This window comes from Rattus rattus, chromosome 1 (assembly GCF_011064425.1).
Source record: "Rattus rattus isolate New Zealand chromosome 1, Rrattus_CSIRO_v1, whole genome shotgun sequence".
Taxonomy (NCBI): domain Eukaryota; kingdom Metazoa; phylum Chordata; class Mammalia; order Rodentia; family Muridae; genus Rattus; species Rattus rattus.
The window spans coordinates 263,612,195-263,638,248 of record NC_046154.1 but is presented as its reverse complement, the minus strand read 5'-3'; the positions used below and the strand labels follow the sequence as shown (position 1 = coordinate 263,638,248).

The following is a 26,054-nucleotide window of genomic DNA, read 5'->3' as shown; positions in this document are numbered from 1 at the left end:
TTCCTTATTTATAAAATGACTTTTAAAAATTGTTCCTTTGATTTTTGAGATTATAATATAATTAAATCATTTTCCTCATTTTCTTTCCTCCCTCTAAACTTTCTCTTTATCCCTCCATGGCCTCTTTCCTCATTAGTTGTTGTTCCATGCATATTTATATATTATATATGATATATTTTACACACATATGTATGCATATATATATACACATACCTATATACACACATACATATATATTTCTAAATATGATCTGCTTAGTCTGTGTCATGTTACTTGTATGTACATTTTCAGGGCTGACCATTTAGAATCGAAGAGACAATTGATGTGCTTTCCCATGGGGAAGATTAGTCTCACTCTCACCGTCCTTAGTGTCTCCGGAGCTCGGCTTAGAATTGGCTATGCTCCTCTGTAATGGTCTCTGTTTGCTGCAATGAAACTTTTGGTTGAGGAACGGGGACTCCATCCTTACCTGTGAATTGAAGGACGTATATTTAGATGTAGTTGGAGATTATATTGGTTTAGGAAACCGGTGCTTGTAGGTTCTTCTCCAAGCTCCATGACTTCGCTAACTCTAGGTAGTTGGCTATGTTTCCAGTACCAGGCAGGATCTCCCTCTTGTTGAACGGGTCTTAAATCTAGTTAGAAAGCCGTTGGTGACCACCAAGGTGTGTGGGCCACCACTGGGTCCAGAGGTTTATTGTGCTATTCACTGTCATGGTTCAGAGGCGTCATAGTCGAATAGGATAGGATTGTTGCTTCCCTTGCTTGGAAGTTTGCATGGTGCCTTCTGGTCCCATTGACTCTTCAGGGAAGAGGCATTTAAGTCAGTTCCAGCTCAGTGGCTTCTGAGCCCTGTTTCTGAAGTTCATGGTGTCTTCAAAAATAGGAACTTAACCTTCTACCTTGGGTGGGAGGGTGTAGGCAGGGTATAGCTAAGAAGGGCAATAGCAATAGTCTGTAATCTTTGGAAATCTTTTCAACAGTCCTGACACCACAACTCAAAAGAGGGCTTCTAACGGCTGCTGTTGGGGTTTTTGATAGATTGCCTTTGGTTCTAAGAGGAAGCAATCTCGACTCAGATGAGAACTTTCATTTAAACTACCCATGTCTACTTGTGTATTACAGGTTTTCCTTTTAGGTAGATAATGGATGATTCCCTATGACTTCAGACATCCTTACTGCTGTTTTGTCTTTCTCTCTTCTCCTTTTGTATTTATGCCCACTTGCCCTTGTTAACTAGAGATCCTGCTTTCCATTTACCTCCCTAAACCCCTTGTACCCTGTACTCCCCCTCCTAGTGCACCCCCACTGCCCACCCTGGCAATGGTTCCACTGTATGTTCTTGGTTTCTACAGTTACTGAAGGGTATGGACTCACATTTGAAGATTGGGAGTGAGGAGCCTTAGATTAAAAAGAAGTGCAACTCGCTGTGTCTGGGTCTGGTTACCTCACTCAGTTTGACTTTTCTAGTCCCACATTTTAACACGAGTGGACTTTCTTTTTAACAAAGTATATATAAAGTCAAATATTTTGTACGAATTCTGAGTGGGCTTAAGGTAGAGACACAGTTTGACCACTGTTGATCATTGGCTTTCTATCCATAATCTGCAAATCTGACTTTTATGAATTTTCAAAATGTGCAAGCACAATAGCAACTGAAAGTCAGAAATTCTCTGTTGTATCCTAGTCATGTGGTCACAGGGGAGAACACTGTATATCTAGGCAGATTGGAAAATTAAATCTCAGTTGTCAAGATCACACTGAAGTTCTGGGGTTTTAGGCTTCCTGGGGATAAAAATCTATCTATCTATCTATCTATCTATCTATCTATCTATCTATCTATCTATCTACCTACCTACCTACCTACAAACTTTTAAAAAGATTTATTTATTATATATAAGTACACTGTAGCTGTCTTCAGACACACCAGAAGAGGGCATCAGATCTCATTACGGATGGATGTGAGCCACCAGGTAGTTGCTGGGACTTGAACTCAAGACCTCTGTAAGAACAGTCAGTGCTCTTAACCACTGATCCATCTCTCCAGCCCATTTTTATATTTTTAATTAAAGATCGTAGCTAGTCCTAAATGAGCAAGGCACTAGAATTACATTATAGCTCTGAAATCTGAATGCGGCGCACTCTGAGTATCAGCACATTGCTTCAGCCTCTCTTGTTTCCGTGAAATTTGAACAGAGTAACTTAATTAATGTTGTTTTAGAATTTTCATGGGCAGAAGTTGGAGCCACCGGAAGGGCCAGAGAATTATTACTAAGTGGAAAACTACCTTTGCAGATGTAATATTACAGTACCTCCTCAAGTGGAAATGTTTTTGAATTACTGTTTGCCAACCGCTGCTGGAGTCTGGGTGTCTGCATAGGGGACAGGAAGGGTTGTTTTCATTCGAATTCTGTGAAGCATGGGCCTTTTGAAATCTCACTTAATTCCAAATAGAAATGTGTCTTCTTTTTCCTGGGACTACTTCAAGAGGTGGCTTCAGGTTGCCACCTGGAATGTTGATTGGCTGTCTTTACTTTTTAGTGACAGTGACAACGGAAGGGGTAGCTTTTGAGATGTGACTTTTCTAATACTTGCCTACCTTATTAATCATAAAGTACTGAACTTAACTCTTGTATTTTGTTGTTGGTGTGTGCATGTGTGCGTGCATGTGTGGGTGCATGTGTGTGTGTGTGTGTGTGTGTGTGTGTTGTGTGTGTTGTTGTGTGTGTGTGTGTGTTGTGTTGTGTGTGTGTGTGTGTGCTGTGTTGTTTTGTGTATAAAACCAGAGACCAACGCTAACCTTTTCCTCCATTTTCTTCACCTTACTTTTTGAGACAGGGTCTTTCACAGAATCACAAGCTTGCCAATTTTGCAAAACTGCCTGGCTGTTGAGCTTCAAGCATCCTACCTATCTCTGTTCCCCCTGGTTGGGTGTATAGGCACATGCTGCACTACTTGGCTTTTGACATGTGTGATGGGGCCCTGGCCTCAGGTCTTCAGGTTTGTGTAGTAAGCAGTTACTGACTGAGCCATCTCCTGGCACTGAAACTTAATTTTCTAATGATAATCCAGGATTATACGATATATAATGCAGTAAATATGATTGCATTGTTGCTGTTGAAGATAACAGAATAGCCCGATGCCCATTTTTGGATTTCACATTATTCCGTGATAGATGTGAAAATACAGGCACAAATCTAAGTCAGTAGTTGTGTTAGCTTTGCCCAGTCTTTTCTATCCTCCTACTAGAAAGATTGCTTAAACAAGATCTATGTGCTTATCAGTAATCAATCACTGGATTAGAAAGTCGTTTGCCACAACCCTTCAGGACTGACAAAATTCCTGTCTGTAGAAGGAGCTTTTTACTGCGTGCTGTTACGTGTGTCCATGTGGCTGCAAGTTCTGATTTGCTGTGTTTGTCTTAGTAACTGACTCTCCCTTTGGGAAGTTGGTTCAAGCACCTACAGGGTCTCAACCATGAGTTCAAAGGAAACCTGAAGTAGCGACATCAGTACAGACATTGTGGTTTCACAGGGTGGGGAGTCAGATCATTGCTCAACTGTAATGCAGGACAAGGAAATGAGTCCACGGATGACCAATCTGAATAAGCAAAGGGGTAGAAAGTTCATATCTAGTTGCATGTGTGTGCTGGCCTATGTATATTTTCTGAAGTTATATACACCTAAGTGTTTGGTTTGGGACGTAACTAGCGTTCTCTGTTTTATTTCACAGAAATCTTCTTGATAGAGATACATTTTCTAAGTCTGATCCAAGTAAGTGAAGTGTTCTGTGTATTTACTTAAATCTTGCAAACGTTATGTCAAATTTACTACTTCCGTTTATGTTCTTTTGGTTTTTTTTTTTTTAACTGAGAAAAGACATTGTGATTTGTGGTAAAACTTCTTTGCACCTCATTTGACAAGTGATAAGATTCTCTTCAACCCATAATCATTGTGTAAAGTCTTTATCTCCACTTCTTAGACTTTATCTATTAATTGAACACCTTTCCTGTTTACAAACAGGGCCGACGATTCACTGATGTAAGTGCAGAGTACCTTTGCCTCAGGTTGTCAATTCCGAGGTTACCCTGAGCAATTTAAGTATTTTAAAAGCAGTCTACACATGTACTAAAATACCAATATTTGAAATTATGAGGTATGGTTTTAAAATGTATATACATCTATAGTGGGATATAAAGGCATTATCTACCAATGGTACTATTCTCTGTATGCTATAATATGGTCATATTAAACGCTGGTGATTTTAAGCTCTGGAATTAAGATCGCTTGTTCTTTTTTTCCTTACGTGCATTCTTTAGAAGTTGAAATAGAAGTCATGTACTAAAAGCTTACATATGTGTGTGTCTTTTTCATCTTTTGTAGTTTGTGTCTTATATACACAAGCAGTTGGAAACAAAGAATGGAGAGAGGTAAGAGAAACCATGTTTTCAAAAATCACTGTGCAGAAGATCCAGCATGGGTTATAGTGCAGAGATGTTTGCCTGCTTGTTTTAAGTTATTTTGAGTGTTCCTCAACCCAAAGATTGGATTTATTCATGTTTGATTTTACTAAATTGCACTTGTGAGCTTCTCATGTAGAGTTCCAGCCCCGAGACTTATCCAGTTGACTTGATTTCTTCTGTGCCTTATGTCTGCGGAATTAATCTCACTTTTAGAAGCCAATGGTTGAGTTTTTATAAAATGTCAGACCAAAGGATCTTAAGTGGAGGTACTTATTGGCAAATATCACCTGCCTTTTATGTATTGACATTTCGTTACAAAGTGACTTGTCGTTTGGGAATAAAACAGAGACTCGCTTTCCCCACGCAGATATGCATTGTTAAACGAACAAAAGCAAAGCAGATGGAAGAATCCAATTATCGTATTTTCCAGAGAATGCATGCATTTGAAGGAGAGGGCAGCAGCCGAGAGTGGGGCCTCTCACTTCCCCAGGCTTTGCTGCTTGTCTCAGAAAGGCAACAGATCCTTTCAATGGGGTCACAGTGTGTGGTAGCCTTCCCTGGTGCTGTTCTTGTCCTTGCTGTTGTACAATGCTTCTCATTAGTCATTTTATTAAGTGCCTCGATGGTGAGGTAGACGGTTAAGAGATGACCAATGTATCCTATGCTGGACCCAATACCACTGTAACCATTGGTAAGGAGGGACAGTCCAATGTGATGTTGAGCGGCGGTTTCGCTCATGTGTGTTTCAGTGAGTTTTTCGTTACTATAGCACATACCCAACACAGCTTGGGTTGTTTTATAAAGTAAAACAGCCTTTCTGGGGTTTAGTTTTAGAAGTCTAGTCTATGCTTGGTTAGTTCTCCTCCCTTGGTTGAGGGAACACATAGTGGGAGATGGTGTTCTTCCATTGCCAGGAAGCTAATGAGAGAAGGGAGGGGCTGGGGCTAGTGCCCATCAAAAGTGACATCCCCAGGGACTTCAGAATCTCTCCCCAGGCTTCACGTCCTCTCATAGTAACACTTCCGAAATCGACCCTTTTGGCTTTGGGTAATAACAAACTTGGAGTATTCAGCCGCCATCCTTCCAAATGTCATGGCTGTCTCAGAATGCACATTCACTCCACCCATAAGAGTCATGAAACCGGGGGTTGGGGATTTAGCCCCAGGGGAGAGCGCTTGCCTAGCGGAGGCAAAGCCCCGGGTTGGTCCCCAGCTCCGGAAAAAAAAAAAAAAAAAAAAAAAAAAAAAAAAGAGTCATGAAACCTCAAGTATTTCAGTGTTGCTTGAAAGACTGTGACACTGGTGATCTGAAGGGTGAGCCCTAGAAAGACAAGAGTCACACACATACCAGGGACAGTCCCGTAACAGACATAGAGAGAATTCAGGCACAGGAAGGAGTTAGATCAAAGCAAGAATGAAACTCAGCAGGGAAGAATCCCTAGTTCTCATGTGTGGCCTTCTAGCACACTGTCACCAGATGTGGACTTGAAGGGCTGGTGTAGCCCCCTACTCTATGGTCTTCTTGATTGTGGCCCGTATGACCAGCCCCTTCATCTGGCTCTGCTTGTTGCCCACAGCGTTCCCAAGGAGGCATTTGTGCCTGCATTCTCCTTTCTGGGAATCGGAGTGGGTCGGCCAGGTATTCCTTTGAATCTGCATGGGAACAGTCGTGAACTCCCTTTCTCGTCTTATAGTCTGCCTACCTATAAAAGCCAGAATTGTAGTAGGCACTGAAGTTTACTTACAGCTTAAGCTACCTCATCCCACCTAGGGACAATGAGCTTGTCCTGGATGGCTAAACTTGGGGAAATGATTCTTGAGTAAGTCCTGGATGCATAGAACACCCAACAGCCTCTCCTCTGACCAAATTGGCAGTTCTTCCCTCTGGAGCTGCGACTAGTGGAAGCTGAGGTGCTCACCGTGTGTCCATCCTCTCGTGGATGCCTGGAATGTGGCTCCTTCTTGTCTCTGCAGTTCTGACTTAACTGAACTGTACGTGCCCCTCTGTCTAGCCTCACTGTAGCATTTCCCAGCCTCGCTGCCTTCTTTTCTTTGATCCCGATTCTTTCCTTAAACCTGACTAAAAGCAGCCAATGGTGCTCATGCTGAGAACCGAGTCCTTTGTTGTCTTGACATTTTCTTTGTCAGACAAACAAATCCATTATCTCCAAGTTCAAAGGACCAAAACGTCTCACAACATGGCACAAAAAAGGCCTCAAATTGGTTGGCAGAGTATAAGAAGCAAGGCCTTTGGTCTGTTTCCTCGTGGAGTTCTGGTTTTTGTTTGAAACCCCATGACAGACTGTTACTAGTAGTCCATGTTCCTTGCTGCGTTCAGCAATGCTTACAGAATTTCAGGCTTTATTCCACCTGACTCTTCCGTTTCCTGTAAATTCTACATACAGGACTGCATCATGTTGGTGTACAACAGCCACCAAGACCCCTCAACTTCCTGGTGCCGATGTTTTGTATCAGCCAGTGTTCTGTTACTGTGACAAGTACATGTTTGAGAAATGTATTGTAGTGCAAGTTTAGTTTGACAGTTGCAAAGATCTGAGTCCATGACTTCCTTGGCTGAAGCAGTATCTAAGAAATGCATAGTGATTCAGAGGGGTTCGCCTCAGTTCTAGGAATCAAGAGAAGGTTAGGAGAAGGCGACAGTCTGCAGTGCCTTCAACAGCATCCTTCCAGTGACTTCATGGTGGGGAGTGGGAATGGCCACCATAGGTTTGTATGGGTCTTTCATATTTACCTCAAAACCAATCCTATCTAAATGTCAAGTCGTCGCCATTTCCCCATGCTTGCATTATGGTTTCTATAAATATATAGATAATTACTTTTTTTCGATTGTTCCGACTTCTTTTCATATCCTCATTACCTAATCAGTCATCAAGAGTCATCATTCTCTTTAGGTCTTACCCTGGAGAGCAACAACGTATTCTCAGTTCAGTTTTGCGATACCTTTTCTGTTTCATTCCACTTCTGCACTTCTTTGCTCATCCATCTTATCTAATTGGGTGGCTCTCTCTCCCTCTCTCTGTTTTTAATCTTTGCTCTCTCTGTGTGTGTGTGTTCCCAACACAGTGTGTGTGTGTTCTGGAATATGTATGCCTCAATGTGTACCATGTATGTCTTCTGTGATTAGGTTAGGAAGCCCATTTTGTAAGATTTCATATTTCCTTGTTGATGTATCTGACTTCCTCTGTTGAACCTTTCAGCTTCTGAATTTGCTAACTTGCCCTGTCCTTTTTTAGTTGCTTGTTGGCTAATGAGCCCCTCAGGGGCCCAGTTACGTCTTTGCCTCCCTAGTTCTGGGGTTAGCCATTCTCACTGGTGTGAGGCCATTCCCTGACTAAAAGATGGTAGACATTTCTTTAGAATTGTTTTTTCTTTTCTTTATTTTCCAATTTTAGGGTTTTTGTCTTTTAAAATGAGTTCTTTGTATATTTGGAATTCTTGATCTTTTCTATTTCATGTTTGTTGGCGTTTTTGCCTGTTATATCTGTATGGAGGGTGTAGGATCCCCTGGAACTAGAGTTACAGACAGTTATGAGCTGCCACATGGACACTGGGATTTGAACTCAGGACCTCTGGAAGAGCAGCCAGTGCTCTTAACCCCCGAGCCATCTCTCCAGCCCTTTCTGAGGACTTGTACTAGGATCCTCTTCCTTACAAATCGAGTTCTTTTACCCAGTGAGCCATCTCCCCCATCATGGGTCAGCTCTTATTTTCCCTGTTGGATTGTTCTTTCAAGTCTGCCCCCTTCCTCTTGTTCGTTCTTTTATTTGGTTTTGAATTTGATTTTCTTAAATTCCTTTGCAATCCCCTGACACAAACTCTCAGTTCCTCTTTTTCTTATCCTGCTTATGCAGTAGACAACTCTTGACAGACCATAAATGCCACACAGGGCTGAAGAGTAGTATGCTTCAATAACGAATAAAGGAACCGTGGTAAATACAGAACCAGGCACTTAGCCAGTGCAACTGCAGAATGATGACAGTCAGAAAATTTATTACATCAGGGGAATCTGAGAAACAATGGAGTAAAATGTTCAGAGCTGCACTGCAGTGCTCTTGTTGTCTGTTAATAAACTGAACTTCAAGTTTTGTTTGGTTAAAATCAGTCTTAGGTTTTTCTTTTTATCATCACACAATTAGTGAAGTGATTTTTTAAAAATACAGTTTGCAAGCTCTTTTACCACAAGAATGGATAACAACTGTTTTAAGCCAGTCTCATTTATTAAGTAATTTAGTTTTTACAACAAACTTAAGAATGGGCTATTGTAATCACTGGTCTAGGGAGCAGAAGCACAAATGGATAAGCACCTTGACCAGTGATACTCGGTTACAAAGTATTTAGAATGGTGCTTTGAACTATGGCTGTCTGAAACTGTTGCTATTAGACTACTCTGGTGAATACAGTTAATATCCAATTCAAGCTATTACCTTCTGATTTTATAAAGGTAAAGACATTTCATGTCATTGGGGGTATGCTGTAATTAATTTTGAAGCTTCAATCTAAAGAAACAAAAATAACAAAACTCAAAAGTCATACACACACACACACACACACACACACACACACACACACACACACATATATATATATATATATATATATATATATATATATATACTAGGGAACTTTTACATTTAGGTAGCATATTACTAAGATAAAATGCTGAGGCACAATAGAACATTCTGCTGCTCTCTTGTTTGTCACTGAGAGAACTGAAAATGGTGCTTACAGGAAACCACATTCAAAGGGCGATGTGATAAGCAAGCAGGACCCAGCGCTAGCCTGGATGGGAAGAAGCCGTGGGTGAAGACTGAGAGGCAGTGGACGTCTTCGCTTGCTTGTTTTTCTACAAAAGAACACCGATGTTTGGATAGATTATGAGAAAAAGTATTTATTTCTTCCCACTTTGGAAGCTGTGAAATTTAGTACAGATGTCGAGGGGACCATGTCTTCGAAGCCTTATCCCATCATTCAGTGGTGGAAAGAAGACTGGGCCAGGATGGAGCTTGGGATGAGCTCACAAAAGCGTCCTTATCTCAGTAACCCGCTTTCTCTTCTCAGGAGGCTGCTCCCCTGCAAGAGCCATTAGGTCCTTAGGAGAACAGCACAGAGCATTACAGTCTTCAAAGCCCTCCAGTCAGCCCTGCTATAGGGGATGAGAGGATAAGGTATCCAACAGGTAAACTCCACAAAAGAGCTGACAGTATTAACAAGAGAGAGAGAGAGAGAGAGAGAGAGAGAGAGACTAGCATAGGAGGAAATGCAGATGCAGGAGACAAGCATAACTTAGCCCTTAGCAACTAAAGAACTGAACAACAAAACACACCCCATTTGATACTTAATCCCCGTGACAATTCTTAAGGAGGGCAGATTCCTCAGCTCAAGGAAGGTAAGTGTATCCTCACATTTCCCAGGGTAACGCAGCGCCTGGTTTCTTGCTGACTCTACGCATGCATGTGTAACACGGGCAAAGATGATTTCAGCTCCTACAGTTGTTCCAGCAATGAAATATTAGTTGCTAGCAGCAATAGCTGGCATATAAGTACCGTACACTTAAGGATACACCGGGATTATAAGAGGGAAGACAACTTTTCTTAAAACAAAACAAAACAAAACACTGCCCAGCAGCAGGTAATAACGTTCAACACCGTAAAATTCTGTTCCTGGTACTTGCCTTGCATATGATAGGAGAGCATATTTTGGGGTTTACTTGGCTTCAGATTCAATCTGTAAATGTGGTGTTACACAGCTGCTAACAGCCCATGCAAGGGGAAGCTACACTCAGGCATGCGCAGTGCTTATGAAGAAAAAGGAGGCATTTACATCGAACTGCATAGAATTGCCATTTTTATAAGTAAAAAGCGATTGTCGTTAGGCAATTTGTGGTGATTGGGCCTAATACTATTGCTCTTTAGTCCCCTGGAAGCAAATTCCAAACTGTTCCTTTTTGGTGTCTATGCTTTAGTACCCAGAGGGGCAGGTATGTGTGTGAGGCCTCTGTCCTGATGTTAGAGCCAGCCCCTGTTGCTTTGAAAACAGTGTGGAGGCTAGATAGTCACGAAGACTGTCCTCAGATAAAATGTTCTTATCCAGAAGTGGGTATAAAGCAGTAGAGTGGGACACTCTAAGGAAGACCTTTGCAACATTAGAGTTTGTCACATGAGACTGAGTTCCTAGCGACAGTGCGGAGGCACCGTGGATGTCTATGGCAGGAAACCTCCAATGAGGGCTGTGCTGGATCAGCAGGAAGAGCTTGTTTTCGGCATTAATATTCTTGTACATTTGTGGATTCACATTGTTAGGGGCTTCAAAACAAAACTTTTAGTAACTGTATCAATTCTTCCGAGAACATTAAGTGTTGAACGTTGTTTTATCAGGGTGAGAAGTATTTATCTAGCTATTTCAGATCAGACTTAGAAAATATGGGCACTTTTTAATAACTTCACAAAAGCTTAATCACTTATTAATCTCGCCAGTGTGTAGTGAGCACTAATGGTGTAGCTGGTGTGGCAGTTACAGTATGAAAATGGAGTATGTGTGCCTGAGGAAGTGTATGGGATACTTAGTTTTCTCAGCAACTTTAATTTGTTTCTATAACCAAATTTACTGACTTAGATACCAACTTTACTCCACTAGAGTTGTTCGTCTGTCTAAATGAAGGGTGATTTATCAAAAGCATTAGCTTACTATGAGTTCATGTTCTGAGATGCATAGCATTTAGATTGCAGAGATGACCTGGCAAAATGATTAAATGAGAAGCAACATAGTTTAGATAAATACAAGATCATCTTAAAACCCTTTGTAGTCCAAACCCTGATTTTAAATTGTATCTGACACTAGTGTAATTATATTTTCTTCAGTATCTCTTATCTAGTAATGATGCATTATGGAAAACTCATGAAATAATGTATCTCTTAGTACTCTCAGAGCTGTAAAGGATAAAAGTTGTCATAAATTATGAAAATGCAAAAACAAGGTAATGGACTTAGTGAAGGAAATCCCCCAGATTGTTGCATGCCAATAGAGACTTGGAAAACACCGTTAACTTCTGTGAGTTAGAGTTTAGCTCTTTAAAATGAATCCATTTGTGAATTACTCTTAAACATTTAAAGTCGATTATGGAGTCCATATGTTTCAATGCGAGGGGAGCACACAGCTGCAGCTGCTTATAAATTTCAAATATTGTCGCTTAAAAAGATTAACGTCGTTGGAGTTGTCTCTGGTGGGCTTTCTTTCATGCCCAATTAGTAGTTCAACATTTACTCATCGCCACGGTGAATCATGAATGCGTAACACCTACTTAGAAATCACTGGGGGATTCTTCACAGCTCAGCTTTCTTAACTTCACAAATAGGATTTCTGCCACGAGACACATGTGCTTCTTTGCTTGTACCCTTGAAATCCTGTAATGATACTATGGTTCTTGTTACTTCTCACTTCGTAGAATAAATATCAGACTTCATTATGTTTCATTGGTACTTGTATTACTCTGGGTTCTCTAGAGAAACAGAACCTACAGAACAAACAATTATCCATATGTACATATTACACACACACACACACACACACACACACACACACACACACACACACACACACAATCAGCTTAGGAAATAATGCCAAGAGCCGTCACACATCTGAAGGACAGAGAATTCAATGGTCACTTGATCCTTGCAGCTGAGTACCACAGGAGGTAGAGTAGTACAACAATGACTGCTCACGCCAGAGCCATCCAGAACCTACTAATTGCTTAGTCTATACCAGACTAGGAGAGAAACTGAAGAGTGGATGCATCCCCAAAACCCAGGGGGGAAAAAAGAGGAAGTCAAGGTCCCAACTCTACCACAAATCCACCGCATCCTGAATTCTGTAAATACCTCTGCCAAAAGAGAAAACAAAAAGACAAAAAAGAAAAACTCAACCAACGTACTAACTCGTGATGCACAAATCCAATGCAGAAATAAAAACACCATGAAAAAACAAGATACCATCTCCTCCAAAACCTACCAAACTCATAATAATGGCCCCTAATGAACGCGACGGGGAGAATATATAAAAATGAACTCAAGAGAATGATTAGAATTGTGGTCAACTAACTCAAAGAAGACAAAGGCTAAGAATATCAATGGTGTAAGGAAGTTACTCCAAGACATAAAATTAAAAAGGATTAATTAATAACTACCTAAACTGAAATGAAAAACTCAACAAGCCAATTAAAAACTTTAGTGGAAGGACATGCCAACAGAATGGACCGTGCTAAAATTAGAGAGCCAGGGATTAAAAGCAAAGTAGAGAAATTATAGCACACAGTAAATTTCAGTGAAAAATTAACACACACACACACACACACACACACAGAGAGAGAGAGAGAGAGATAAATAGATGGATGGGTGGGTGGGTGGATGGATGGATGGATAGATGGATGGATGGATAGATAGATAGATAGATAGATAGATAGATAGATAGATGGATGGAATATGGGAGACTTATTCTTGGGCATCATTAAAAAAAAAAACCTTTATTATCAGAAAAATCACCCAGAAATTGAGATTCCTCATCTAAGTATAAGAAGTCTACAGACCAAATAGACAAGACCAGAAAAGAAATTATCAATGAAATTCTAGTTAAAACATTAAAAACATATAATAAAAACAGAATACCCTTGGGAGGCAGTAGGGAGGCAAAGTTTAGAACAGAGGCAGAAGGAACACCCATTCAGAGCCTGCCCCACATGTGGCTCATACATATACAGCCACCCAATTAGACAAGATGGATAAAGCAAAGAAGTGCAGGCCGACAGGAACCGGATGTAGATCTCTCCTGAGAGACACAGCCAGAATACAGCAAATACAGGCGAATGCCAGCAGCAAACCACTGAACTGAGAACGGGACCCCCGTTGAAGGAATCAGAGAAAGGACTGAAAGAGCTTGGAGGGGTTTGAGACCCCATATGAACAACAGTGCCAACCAACCCAGAGCTTCCAGGGACTAAGCCACTACCCAAAGACTACATGGACTGACCCAGGCCAACCTCATAGGTAGCAATGAATAGCTAGTAAGAGCACCAGTGGAAGGGAAGCCTTGGTCCCTGCTAAGATGAACCTCAGTGAGCGTGATTGTTGGGGAGGCGGTAATGGGGGGATTGGGAGGAACACCATATAGAAGGGGAGGAAAGGGGTTAGGGGGATGTTGGCCCAGAAAGTGGGAAAGAGAATAACAATCGAAATGTAAATAAGAAATACCCAAGTTAATAAAGATGAAAATGAAAAGTGTTCTATTCCACCAGTATAAAAAAAAAAAAAAAAGCTGCAAGGGTGAAAGGGCAAGTCACTTATGAAGTCACGACACCTGATTATTCTACAGAAACCTTTAAAGACTGGAAAGATGTACTCCAAATTTTGAAGGAATTTGTAATTGTATATGCCACACTTTTTGTTTTGCTGTCTTATATACTGACAGAAGTATTTTAAATTTTGTGTTGGCTTCCTGTCAGGATGGAGAATACATCAACTCTGTGTTTTATTAGCATATGGTTTCTCAGGTTTCATTCTGTGTTCCTTTGGCCTTGTTTTGTTATGTCGCATGGTATATTGGGTAAGACCACATGATACATTGGATGGGGTCCCGTGGTACATTAGATGGGAACGTGTGGCACTCGAAGCCTGTTCACCTCATTGTGGCAAGAAAGAGAAACAGTGTTGGTCCCAATACTTCATTCATGGTCATGCTTTCAGACTTACCCTCCTTCTGTGAGGTTCCCAACAGTGCCACAGACTGAACCCCTTGAGCTTGAGAAGGTCTATCACCCCGTTCATGGCAGCAGAGTCTGGATGGATGTAGTTTCTCACATGTCCTCACTTGTTAGCATCTCTCTCGATTTGGATAATTCCCTCCAATTGTTTTTAGGATGGGCCTTACGGAAGTATGTGATCTCAGCTTTTGCTTCCTGTCCTATCTTTCTAAAGGATATCCCTGCTAGTCTTTTTGGTTGTGGTTAATTTTTTTTTCTCATTATTTTCATGTCTCTCTCTCATGCTATGAAAGCTTGAGAAGTCTGAGTTCAGGAGTTAGGGCACGCCTACCTGTTCTTTATTTTAATGCCTTGGGAATACTCCTATTTTACATTTGAGTGGTTGATTAGAATATGCTTTGCGGTAGGTTTGTCCAAGTTAAATATGACGACCTCTGACCTCCTGTAACCTGGATATTTGCATTTCTCTCTGGTTTGCAAAGAGTTCTGTTAACATTGCTTTGAAAAACCCTCCTCTTTTCCCGAGCTTCTGTCTCTCTGAAGCCTGTTACCAGAGTATCTACTTTGTGATACTCTCTATGTGTTTTCAAATAGCCTGCCTTTGAATTCACTAATTCTCTCTCTGTTTAATCTGTGCTGGCGATATCTTTCTGTTACAGTTTACTTTCACTCCCTCTGCATCTCGGTTCAATAATTTTGTAGATTTTTTTCTTTAACTTTCTTCCCTCTCCCTAAGTTTCTTTGTTAGTGGGTCGAATCATTTCTTTGTTTCACCTTGAACCACACTGAGTTTCCTTAAAACCGCTGATTCAATTCTCCTAACTTTTCTCCTTATAGATATTATTTCATTGATTTCTTTCATCTTATTTTAACTGTTATCAGGTGACATCATGATTTCCCTGAAATTTTCTGATTCTTGGTGTGGGGTGCATTTTCTGCACATCAAAGAATGAAGGATTTATTCTAGTCATTGTAGTCAGGCATTATCTGTTCTTGTTTTTCTAGAAACACAAGCCTTTCTCTTTCTGCTCATTTTTTCAGAGATTCTTCAAATTCTGTCTCCAGTGTTCCTGTTAGTCTGGGTGATGATTGTTTCAGCACTAGAAAGTGACCTAAGCTCGGGTTTGCTCCAGATCTGTGGTTGGCTGTTGTTCACTACGTATTAGGTTATTAGGATAAAATCTAAAAAGGGTAATCTGACTCTATGAGTCTCTTGTTGGGTCTAGAGTATAGACCCCCATGCCTTATAAAATTTCAGGCCTGCAGTTAAGACTTTTAATTGTCCAGATAGTGACATGATCACCATGGATCACCAGCTGCAGAATTGTATGTCACACTTAAATCCATAAATTTAAGTCAGCAAACTGTACCATAGCTCACTAAGTACTGTGCAGTATCAGGTCTGACCAAGGCCTATTCTGTGCTGAGGTAGATTTCTGACCCAAGATACTGCTGCCACAAAATGTGGCCAAAAGAAAAGTCTGATGGACTAAAGTGACATCTTTCCTTGATGCTGGTCCTCTTCCAAAGGTCCCAACTACGGACATTGGCCTGTGAATGGCTCTACCCAGTTTTAGGTTCCTGTGGCCTGTCATAGGTTCCTGGGCAAAAGCCTACCCTGCTACCCTGCCCTACAGTGAGTGAGTAGCCTTGCTTTTACTCTGCCTTGCAAGTTTGAGGTGGCATGGAAAAGCCTGGCTTTTGTCTTCCAGAGCAGACACCAAAGTGGGTCATACCCTAGTTCCATAGCTGTAAGAACCTCTGTAGTCTCAGCGGTGTACCCGCTGCAGCCCGAGCTGCAGCTAGGAGTAATATAGGACAGAATGCGAGTGTGTCTCATTAGACATTTAAGGTTAATCTAGAACTCTGCTGCTGTTAACCCTCTTGAAGATAACCACAACAGCCTGAGGTTAGGGAAGGATGATGAGGATAGTCCTTTGCCCCCGACACTGATATAAAACTGGGTCATAGCTGAATCTCATGACTTTGGGACCAGAACAGTTGGGCAGGAAATTGTGCCACAAACCCACTCTGTGGCAGGTCTGGAGGTGGAACCCATTGTTGGTTCACACGGTTGGGAGACATTCAATGACTGCTTCTATTTCTTTAGGAGTTATGGGGTTGTTTAGATAGTTTATCTGTTCCTGATTTAACTTTGGTACCTGGTATTTGTCTAGAAAATTGTCCATTTCCTCCAGATTTTCAAGTTTTGTTGAATATAGGCTTTTATAGTAGGATCTGATGATTTTTTTGTTTCCTCAGATTCTGTTGTTATGTCTCCCTTTTCATTTCTGACTTTGTTAATTTGGACACACTCTCTGTGACCTCTGGTTAGTCTGGCTAAGGGTTTATCTATCTTGTTGATTTTCTCAAAGAATCAACTTTTGGTTCTGTTGATTCTTTCTATGGTCCTTTTTGTTTCCACTTGGCTGATTTCAGCCCTGAGTTTGACTATTTCCTGCCTTCTACTCCTCCTGGGTTTATTTGCTTCTTTTTGTTCTAGAACTTTTAGGTGTGCTGTCAAGCTGCTGATGTATGCTCTCTCCTGTTTCTTTCTGCAGGCACTCAGAGCTATGAGTTTTCCTCTTAGGACAGTTTTCATTATGTCCCTTAAGTTTGGGTATGTTGTACCTTCATTTTCATTAAGTTCTAAGAAGTCTTTGATTTCTTTATTTCTTCCTTGATCAAGTTATCATTGAGTAGAGCATTGTTCAACTTCCATGTATATGTAGGCGTTCTTTCCTTATTGTTGTTATTGAAGACCAGTCTTAGTCCATGGTGATTTGATAGGATGCATGGGATTATTTCTATCTTTCTGTATCTGTTGAGGCCTGTTTTGTGACCAATTATATGGTCAATTTAGGAGAGGGTACCATGAGGTGGTGAGAAGGTATATCCTTTTGTTTTAGGATGGAATGTTCTAAAAATATCCATTAAGTCCATTTGGTTAATAAATTCTGTTAGTCCCTCTATGTCTCTGTTTAATTTCTGTTTCCATGATCTTTCCATTGATAAGAGTGGCGTGTTGAAATCTCCTACTATTAGTGTGTGAGGTGCAATGTGTGCTTTGAGCTTTAGTAAGGTTTCTTTTATGTATGCAGGTGCCCTTGTATTTGGAACATAGATATTTAAGATTGAGAGTTCATCTTGGTGGATTTTTCCTTTGATGAATATGAATTGTCCTTCCTTATCTTTTTTGAGGACTTTTGGTTGAAAGTCGATTTTATTCGATATTAGAATGGCTACTCCAGCTTGCTTCTTCAGACCATTTGATTGGAAAGTGGTTTTCCAGCCTTTGACTCTGAGGTAGTGTCTGTCTTTGTCTTTGAGGTGTGTTTCCTGTAGGCAGCAGAATCTGGGTCCTCATTGATATCCAGTGTAATCTTTTTTTTTAATGGGGAATTGAATCCATTGATGTTGAGAGATATTAAGGAATAGTGATTGTAGTAGTAGTAGTCTCCTCTAATTTTTTTAGGAGTGTCCGCACTTCTGAGTGTCTAGCTTCCCTCCAACCCCCACAGGATTTGGGTGCAGGGAGCTGTTTGAAGGATTCAGTTCAGATCTGGGCACAGACCTAGATTGCGGGGCTCCTGCAGCTGACTGCTCATATATTCCTGTGTCCAGAGTCACTATGCAGTTTCCTCTTGGGCCAGGGATGTGGGCAAAGGTGGGCAGAAGTAGCAATCTGTCCTGCCCAGCAGTCTCAGGGTTGCCCATACTTCTGGGTATTCAGCTCTCTCTCTCATGGGATTTGGAAGCAGGAGTTGTGAGCCAGGATCAGAAAAGTTCCTGCCACAGCCAGAAACTGGAAGTGCCTGGTCCCAGAGAACTTCTGCCTTTGCATGTCCTGAGTCCATCAGGCAGGTCACTTGGAGCAGAAAAGTTGGTCTTACCTCAGCTCTCAGGCATGTAGTCGCTCCCGGTGGTTGGCTTTCAGCTCTCTGCGAGGGCAGCACCCAGAAGGGTCCTGCCCTTACTGCTCCTAGGTCCTGTACACAGGGGGCACAGAAGGCCCTAGGAATTTTCCTCTTGAGTTGGGAATGTGGGCAGAGAGTAGTCTCCTCTGATTTTTCAGGAGTGTTCTGAGGGTCTAGCTCTCTCCCCTCCCCTATGGGATTTGGGTGCAGGGAGCTGTTTGACGGGTTCAGTTCAGATCTGGGTGCAGATCTGGATGGCAATTATAATGCTGGCAAAAATATGGGAAAAAGGAGTCCTTGTTTTTATTGGTGGGAGGATAAACTAATATAGAACTTCTGGAAATTAACAAGTAGGTTTCTCCAAAATGTAAAAATAGGTCTGTTATGAGAACCATCTGCAACATACTTAGAGGGCTCTGTATCCTCCTACATAGGTGTCTTGCTCTTCAGTGTTCATTAATCCTCTATTACAATAGCAAAGAAATGAAACCAGTCCAGATATCCATCAGTCGATGAATGGATAATGAAAATATGGTCAATACACACAGTGGAATTTCATCAAACTATTAAGAAAAATGAAAATAAGAAAATAAATGGAAAAGAATCATACCGAAGTGACCAGACACAGATTAGACAAATAAAATAAAATAAATCTAAAAATATATTAGTTATCTTTGAGAGGAGCCAAGTCCTATAGACTGAAAAGAGTTTGTCTGATGTGTTCTCTTTTAGTCTTCTGAAAAGGCATAATATTTACATTACTTCAATATGTCTCTGGTTGTGGAATTTATAGTGAAAATAGGAGAGACAGAGTTGAAAACCTTTGAATTCATCCATTATAAGACAGAAATCTTGACTTAAATTTGTAATATGAAATTATCAAGTGGGCCATTGTGGCAATATGTTTTGAAGTAAAAATTGATAATTTAGGAAGTAGTGATGAAGAGGCATTGGTAGGCTAAAAAGGAAGTTGTTCATATAGGTAACTTACTGTTATGGTTAGCATATAGCACAGTATAGAATCACTTTTTAGCAAGAGGTAGGCCAAAGTGCCAAGATTAGAGAGGGAAATGGGGTAATGTTTATTATTGGATGATAATTTTGAAGGGCCTGTAAGACTATTAGATGTGTATGTAACTCAAGAAATCAGATATATGCATGACTCTTCACAACTGTGTGCACAAGCCTTTACTAAGGTGACTCTGTCTGGTCACATAGACTTAGAAGTTACCATTAAGTAGGTGATTTATAAAGTCAAATGTATAGTCTTAGTCTGTTTTGTAATGCTATGAAAGAGTACCAGGGGGTGTAATTTATGAAATGCCGAAATTAATTTTCACCCACAAGGTTGTTCTTTACCTGTACCTTTTAGGGAGGCTCTCCTTTGAGGGTTTTCACATGGCAGAAGGTGGAAGTGGGCAAGTGATAAGCCTTAATCCTATGTTCAGAGGTGGAAACATTAGGGGCTTTACATCCTCACCAGTTTTAGAGAGGACACATGTGAATAGAAAAAAGCCCAAATGACAACCCCCCAGTCAAAGCGTGCCTATTAGGAGGTCAGAAACTAGAACTATGCTCTGTAAAGGAGGACTTGAATACCTGAGGATGCTAGAGAAAAATGTAGTCAACCATGAAGTCAGAAAGCTAAAAAGCATGCTTCAGGAAGGATAAAGAATAGAATCATCAGCTATGTCAGATAGACCCAGGGACCTTGTGAGGCCAGGGTCCCAAACTCACACTGAATTTAGCATCTTGAAGGCCATGGCAATGTCAGGGCAATTTGTTTGAAGAGGTACAGAGACAGACACAGTCATGATTTATACATGACTAGTTAAAGGCAGAATTTTAATAGCTGTCATTCATTTTCAGTAGAAATAGCATAGTGTATCAGCCCTCACTGCTATAAACAAGAAATAGTAAGAATGTTTGTGGCTAATGAATTGAGGAGTTGTGGGCTGATGATCCCATGGAATCTCTGCTAAGAAAATTCATTCTTATTTCCCAGTGTTCTCAGTACAGATTTGGGTTGAAGTTCAAACAAGGGATGGGTATTGGGAAACATGGAGAATGGCGGAGTTCCCTTTGAGTGTAGTACTTTGCCAGATCAAGGCTTCCCACTTCAGCTTAGAAGCTGTTTTAGCCCCAGTAACTGGAAACTGTGATGGTCCAGATTCCCTTGGACCATGGCTTCAGGTGCTTCTGTGTGTGTGTGTGTGTGTGTGTGTGTGTGTGTGTGTGTGTGTGTGTGTGTGTGTGTGTGCCTGAACACAGGGGGATCATCCACAGGTGGCTGTGTATGAACAGTGTACCCGATGTATTCTCTCTTCTCAAGCAAACTTGTTTCAAGTGGACTTATGACTGTATATCCTCCAGTGAGTGACTTCTGGCCAGTTTCTGAGATGGTCTTACAGCATCATCCCTGTGGGGGCTCACAGAAAGTGCATGGCTTTCTTTTTTGTTTGTTTAGAACTTTTGTTAGTTTTGTTTTTTACTTTTTGAGGCAGGGATCACTATGGCCAGCATGGAACTCACAGAAATCCACTGGTCTCTCTGCCTCTTGGGTGCTGGGACTGAAGGTGTGCTCCACCATTCCTGGGTACGTGACTTCTTTTCAGTGGTGTGTGTCTCTTTAGCATGACCTTTGCTTCTAGCTTGCTTCTTTTCTGATAAGGGGCCTTCCCAAATCTATTTGCGTGGACATTTTTCACTCTTGACTCTCACTATAAATCTGGCTTCAAATAGCCATCAGAACCCATGCTATAGCACAAATGTGGCCGGAAGTCCAGCCCCTGTGATTCCTCTTTCTTGTTGGTTCCTCTTGTGACAGTGGAGGGGGAAGAGCATCTGTAGGGTAAGACTTGGTCTTACCAGATATTTAGGGTTGTTGTATAAATAATAAAACATATGCCTATCTTAAATCTAAATCACTTTGCTTCTGTAGATGACCTGCCTATCGGGGTTAGCTCTGAGTCTAGAAACTGTTTAGTACCTCATCATAAAACAGGAGGGGAATATGCCTTTGTTCTATGTATGCAGGAACTGCGTGTTTCTAACTCACAGCCTGCTAGTTGAAGTTGGAAAAAAAAAAGACACCTTGGAAAGTGGTTTTAGCCTTTATTTCTAAGTTCTTCAGTTCTCCAAAGACTTTCTACAAAAATTCTCCTTCAAAAAGTTCTCTCTGCTCTCTTCTTCTAATTTTGCTTCTTCCTCCTGCTCTATGTCACTATGAAACCCTTATTCTCAATACCATTACTCCCAATGCCTTTCTTCTAAGTTTTTCTTGAGTTCAGTTCTGTCTAAAAAGTTATTGAGTCCTGGCTAAAACGTTCTCTAAGAGAAGCAGAGAAAGACCTTCGTAAGAAAAAGGAGATAAGGGATCTCTCTTCTCTTTGTCTTCAGCACTTACATATCTTTCAGAATACATCATCACATGATAAAAAGTTCACAAGTTTACACATAAATTCAAATCATAAATCGAATAAGAAGTCTACAACAGAGAATGTTTACATGCATATCTATTAGGAGTAATTATCTGACTAAACATTTATCATGTGTCACTAGCTATATGTTCATGGAGAGTTAAAAACCATCACTTTGTAACTAAGTAATTATTGAAGTTTGTATAGATAAACCCAGTCAATATTTTATCTTCTGTCCTTGCACCTATAGTAAACCATCAGTTCCCTTTTTATGACCTTTGGTTAATGGTTTTGCAACCTCTTGCAATATGCTCTGAGTAGTAGATTCCTGCTTGCTATCTCAGAAGCAATTAACTCATGACACTTGAAGACCGGCAGAGTTCTGATTGCAGTTTTTACTGTCAGAAAAGATTTAATAGCAGTCCTATAATAAAATAGCTTAGTAATTACTCTAATTTTAGGGATTCTTATAGGATCATCAGTAAGAATTAAGAAATCATCTCTTTGTCTATATAGCATCACTGCATTCTTCATTGCTCTGAAGAGATCTGCTCAAAAGGGTGGGCTAATACCTAGTGATTGTTATATATATATATTTAATTATAATAGGAAAAACATAATAATAGCAGAAATCTTTCCTAAAATGAAATTCTCCTGGGCCTTGCATGCAAGAGCAAATCCGTCATAGATGTTTTTAATCCAAGGCGGACCCTCTCAGGAAGATCACCTGCTAATTTTTAGCTTCTCCTTGATGGCTCCTGACAAAATTTATGCTGTCTTGGAATTTTATCCACCAAATCAATTAAACTTGTTATTTTGAAATTCAGTCTCATTTATGGCAGGAACATAGATTGTTTTTCCCTAGAATACAGCAGGAATGGCCTCTCGTCCAATGCCCAGTGTAGTTCTGACATGTGTCTAGAACCTCCTGAGCAGCAGATCTCTGTGAGTTCCATGCCAGTCAGCAATGTTTACTGTCCACATTCTGATCATTTTCCTGGTCTTCTGAGTTCCCACCAGAACCACCCACTAATCTCTGTTTACAATACTCTACTGCAGTGGTGCTCACCCTTCCTAATGCTTCAACCCTTTAATACAGTTCCCCAAGTTGTGGTGAGTCCCAACCTTAAAATCATTTCTGGTGTTACCTCACAACTTTAATTTTGCTACTGTTATGAATTGTAGTGTAAATATCTGATATTTCTGATGGTCTAAGGGGGCCCCTGTGACACACAGGTTAAACTGATGTTCTAGAGTCTTTTTAACATACATCTCCAAACTTTTCCATGTTTCTCCCACACACTAGTTAGTTCTAAAGATCTAAGCATGGTATATAAGGCTTAGTCACAGCAAAAGCCCAGTTCTCTGACATAATCAGTGTCCAAAATTCCTTATAGAAGCAACCTAAGGAGGAATGTGTTTCTTTGTTATTTTGTACATTATAGTGGAAAGTCATGTGAAGCAAGAAGTTTACATGGTAGCCAGCATAAAAGGGACACAGGAAAAAAAAGAAGGGACTAGGAATAAATATCCTCAAGACCCCAACTCTAGTGACTCAATTTGTCCACTAGGTTCACCTCCTGAATTTTCTAGAACCTTTCAAAATGATTTCACAAGCTGGAGAACTAACTGCATACACCTTTTGTAGGGACACACTTTGTATACAGATGCTAATTGTTGGGTTAATTTGTCCATGTGGTATTGGTCCATAATAAAGTATTGTTCAGTGGCAAATTATTTCTCTGTGACAGAGTGATTAGTTGGCCATAACGCACACATATTATAAGTATCTTATATAATCATTTACACATAAAGGTTAAAGCAGCCCCTGGCCTTCACATTGAATAGGTAAGCTTGGTTCTCCATTTTCTTATTAAAAAGATAATACTTCTTGGAACTTTAGTTAGAATAGGTTCTCCAGCAAGACAGCCTGTCTGCTTGAATGACTGATGGCTTCACAGCTAAGGTGGCAGCTGGAGGTGAAGAATATTAGCTGAGGATTAAAGCACTTGTGTCCTGCATGTTTGTGCTGACTTTCGGAGCATCATCTAATGACTTTCCTTACATGTAAAGGAGAGAGGCCCAGTATGCACTTCTGTTCCCTTATTTCCACTCCCTCAAAATAGAGAAACATGTTTTACTAAGCTGAAGTACTACCCATTTTTAAGAAGCATGCAGGATTGGTATATGTCATTATAATGTGTCCATCTGGATGAAATTATACCGTAAGTATAGAATAATTAGAAGAAACTTCTGCTGAAAACATGACTAATGGACCTTATTGTGCGAAGGGCCAGTTCCTATAAAAGTTGAGGATGAGAACTATGAATATTTGGCTCTCTAATTAAGAATACATATTATCTGTCTGACTTTTTAAAAAGTGTTTTGTTTTAAAAAATAAATATGTTGCATACATGGATTTTTTAGGTTAGAAAGGGCTTTGTCTTTCAAGTTAGAAGGGAGGGTGATGTATTACAACCTGTAGTTGAGTTTAGAATGAACTCAAGTTCATGTTTGTTTTCCTGAGGGAGTTTGAGCGGTGGTTTGATCTTAAGCACTTCTCTCTGGAGCTGTAGTTGATCAAGCCAACTGGGTATTGATTTCTCATCGTTTAAAGGGACATCGACACTGAACGCTACACTTTGAAGTAAGTCACCACGGAAGGTTTGTTTTTAACCTTTGTGCCTCTTCTGTTTCTGTCTATAGTTTGGAAGAACTGAAGTGATTGATAATACTTTGAATCCTGATTTTGTAAGAAAGTTTATTCTGGATTATTTCTTTGAAGAAAGAGAGAATCTTCGTTTTGACTTGTAAGTTCTACTAAAACATGGCATTATAAACATGATTTTTAAGGACTTTGCAGTCTGGACTGTGTAGATTTCCCTGAGTACATGGATGCCCCATAAAAAGGCATTTTTATTCTATCCAGTCAGAGGCTGAAGCACAGTACTGAACATATCTTTTTTTTCTTACTATTTCGAAATATTCGAATAGGTGAGTAGACCGATTAGTTATGCTGGGAAGTGTAAGTGGGCTTCCTATCAAACCTACCTCTACCCCAGTGGGATTCATCAATCTCAGAGGACTATAAGGGAGCACATGTAGCATGATAGCTAATGCCAGAAGGCTCACTTCTCCCCATGGCATGCTAGCCTAGTACTGTACTTCTGTCTCCCAATGGCTTTCCTAGGTACATACTTCATGCTTTTAAGGCCAAGGGTGTGACACCAAATCAACCATTTTAAAGTACTATTGCCAATTTCAAGTCCCTGACCAAAGAACGCATGGTGCCAATTTTTCTCCATTTATTTATTTATTTATTTATTTATTTATTTATTTATTTATTTATTCATTCATTCATTCATTCACTCACTCACTTTACATCCCAATCATTGCCCCCTCTTCTCACCTTCACCCAATCACACAGCCTGTTCTGCCATCTTCCATCCCCTACCCTTCTTTCCCTTCTCCTCTGAGAGGGTGGAGCCCCCTCCTGGATATTCTCACCCTGGCACATCAAGTGCCATCCTTTGTCACTGGGGCCAGACCAGGTGACCCAGTTAGTGGAACCAGATCCACAGATAGGCAACAGTTTTAATTGTCAGCAATAAATGAGTCCTTGTTCCATAGAGGTGAATTTTGGGGATTAATAGGGTCTGAACATGCATGGAAGGAAACCTGGGAGTGGGGACAGAAAGAAATGTGTAACTTGTATTCAAGGTACTCTGCGTAATATAATATAGTGCTAATTATAATCAAAATAATTAATGATTATGAATTTCAAAAGTATTTTAAAAGGTTAATGCCTTGTTTAAATCGTTGAAAAAAATCATGCCAGCCTATTGGTACCTATAAATACTTTTTAATAACAAAAGATGACAATATCTGATTTAGACGAGTCCCAGTGTCTCTCCTAGTATAAAGTAAGTTCTTTACTGCTACTAATGGTTTTTCTTTTATGCTGAAATATATGTAACAAAATAATTCAAAATGCTTTCCTTCAAGGGTGCTAGATGTTCATCAGACTTAGGAAGCAAATTTTATGATAGTCACAATAAGCTTTTATTTCCCACAAACATCTTTCCAAATAACCAAACTAGAACAAAAGTGTCTTCTGCCTACCCTTGACCATGGAGGCTGCAACATTGTTACTTAACACTTGGTAAGAACTGTGGGAAAGCAGCTCACTGCTCGCCTTGCTCAGAGCTGATAGCAACTGTTTCTGAAATGGTTCATCGAGCACAGCAGCATGGTACTCAATTCAATTTTATCCTAAAACCAGTCACCATTTCATGATTCTTTGTTTCGTTTTCCCTTTTCTTTCTCCTTTTCACACCTATCTGGATTTTCTTTCACTTAACAGTAATAGGTGTTCATTGCAAATGCAAAATGATATAACTATTTGAAAAATAAGAATTCTGTTATTCCAATTTAAGGAAAAAAAAAGTTTAAGTAGTTCACATGCATGGGGCAACTGTGGCAAATGTA

The 26,054-nt window shown here is 40.3% G+C and overlaps 1 protein-coding gene across 1 annotated transcript in view; it reads left to right on the top strand.

Moving 5' to 3' along the window:
* Window positions 1–26,054, top strand: part of Cpne8 (copine 8) — a 176,396-nt gene that overhangs the window by 24,290 nt on the left and 126,052 nt on the right. Inside the window, exons 2-4 of the mRNA XM_032885320.1 lie at window positions 3,733–3,773; window positions 4,383–4,429; window positions 24,273–24,376. Coding sequence (XP_032741211.1) covers window positions 3,733–3,773; window positions 4,383–4,429; window positions 24,273–24,376 — 192 coding nt within the window. The remainder of the gene's footprint in view (window positions 1–3,732; window positions 3,774–4,382; window positions 4,430–24,272; window positions 24,377–26,054) is intronic.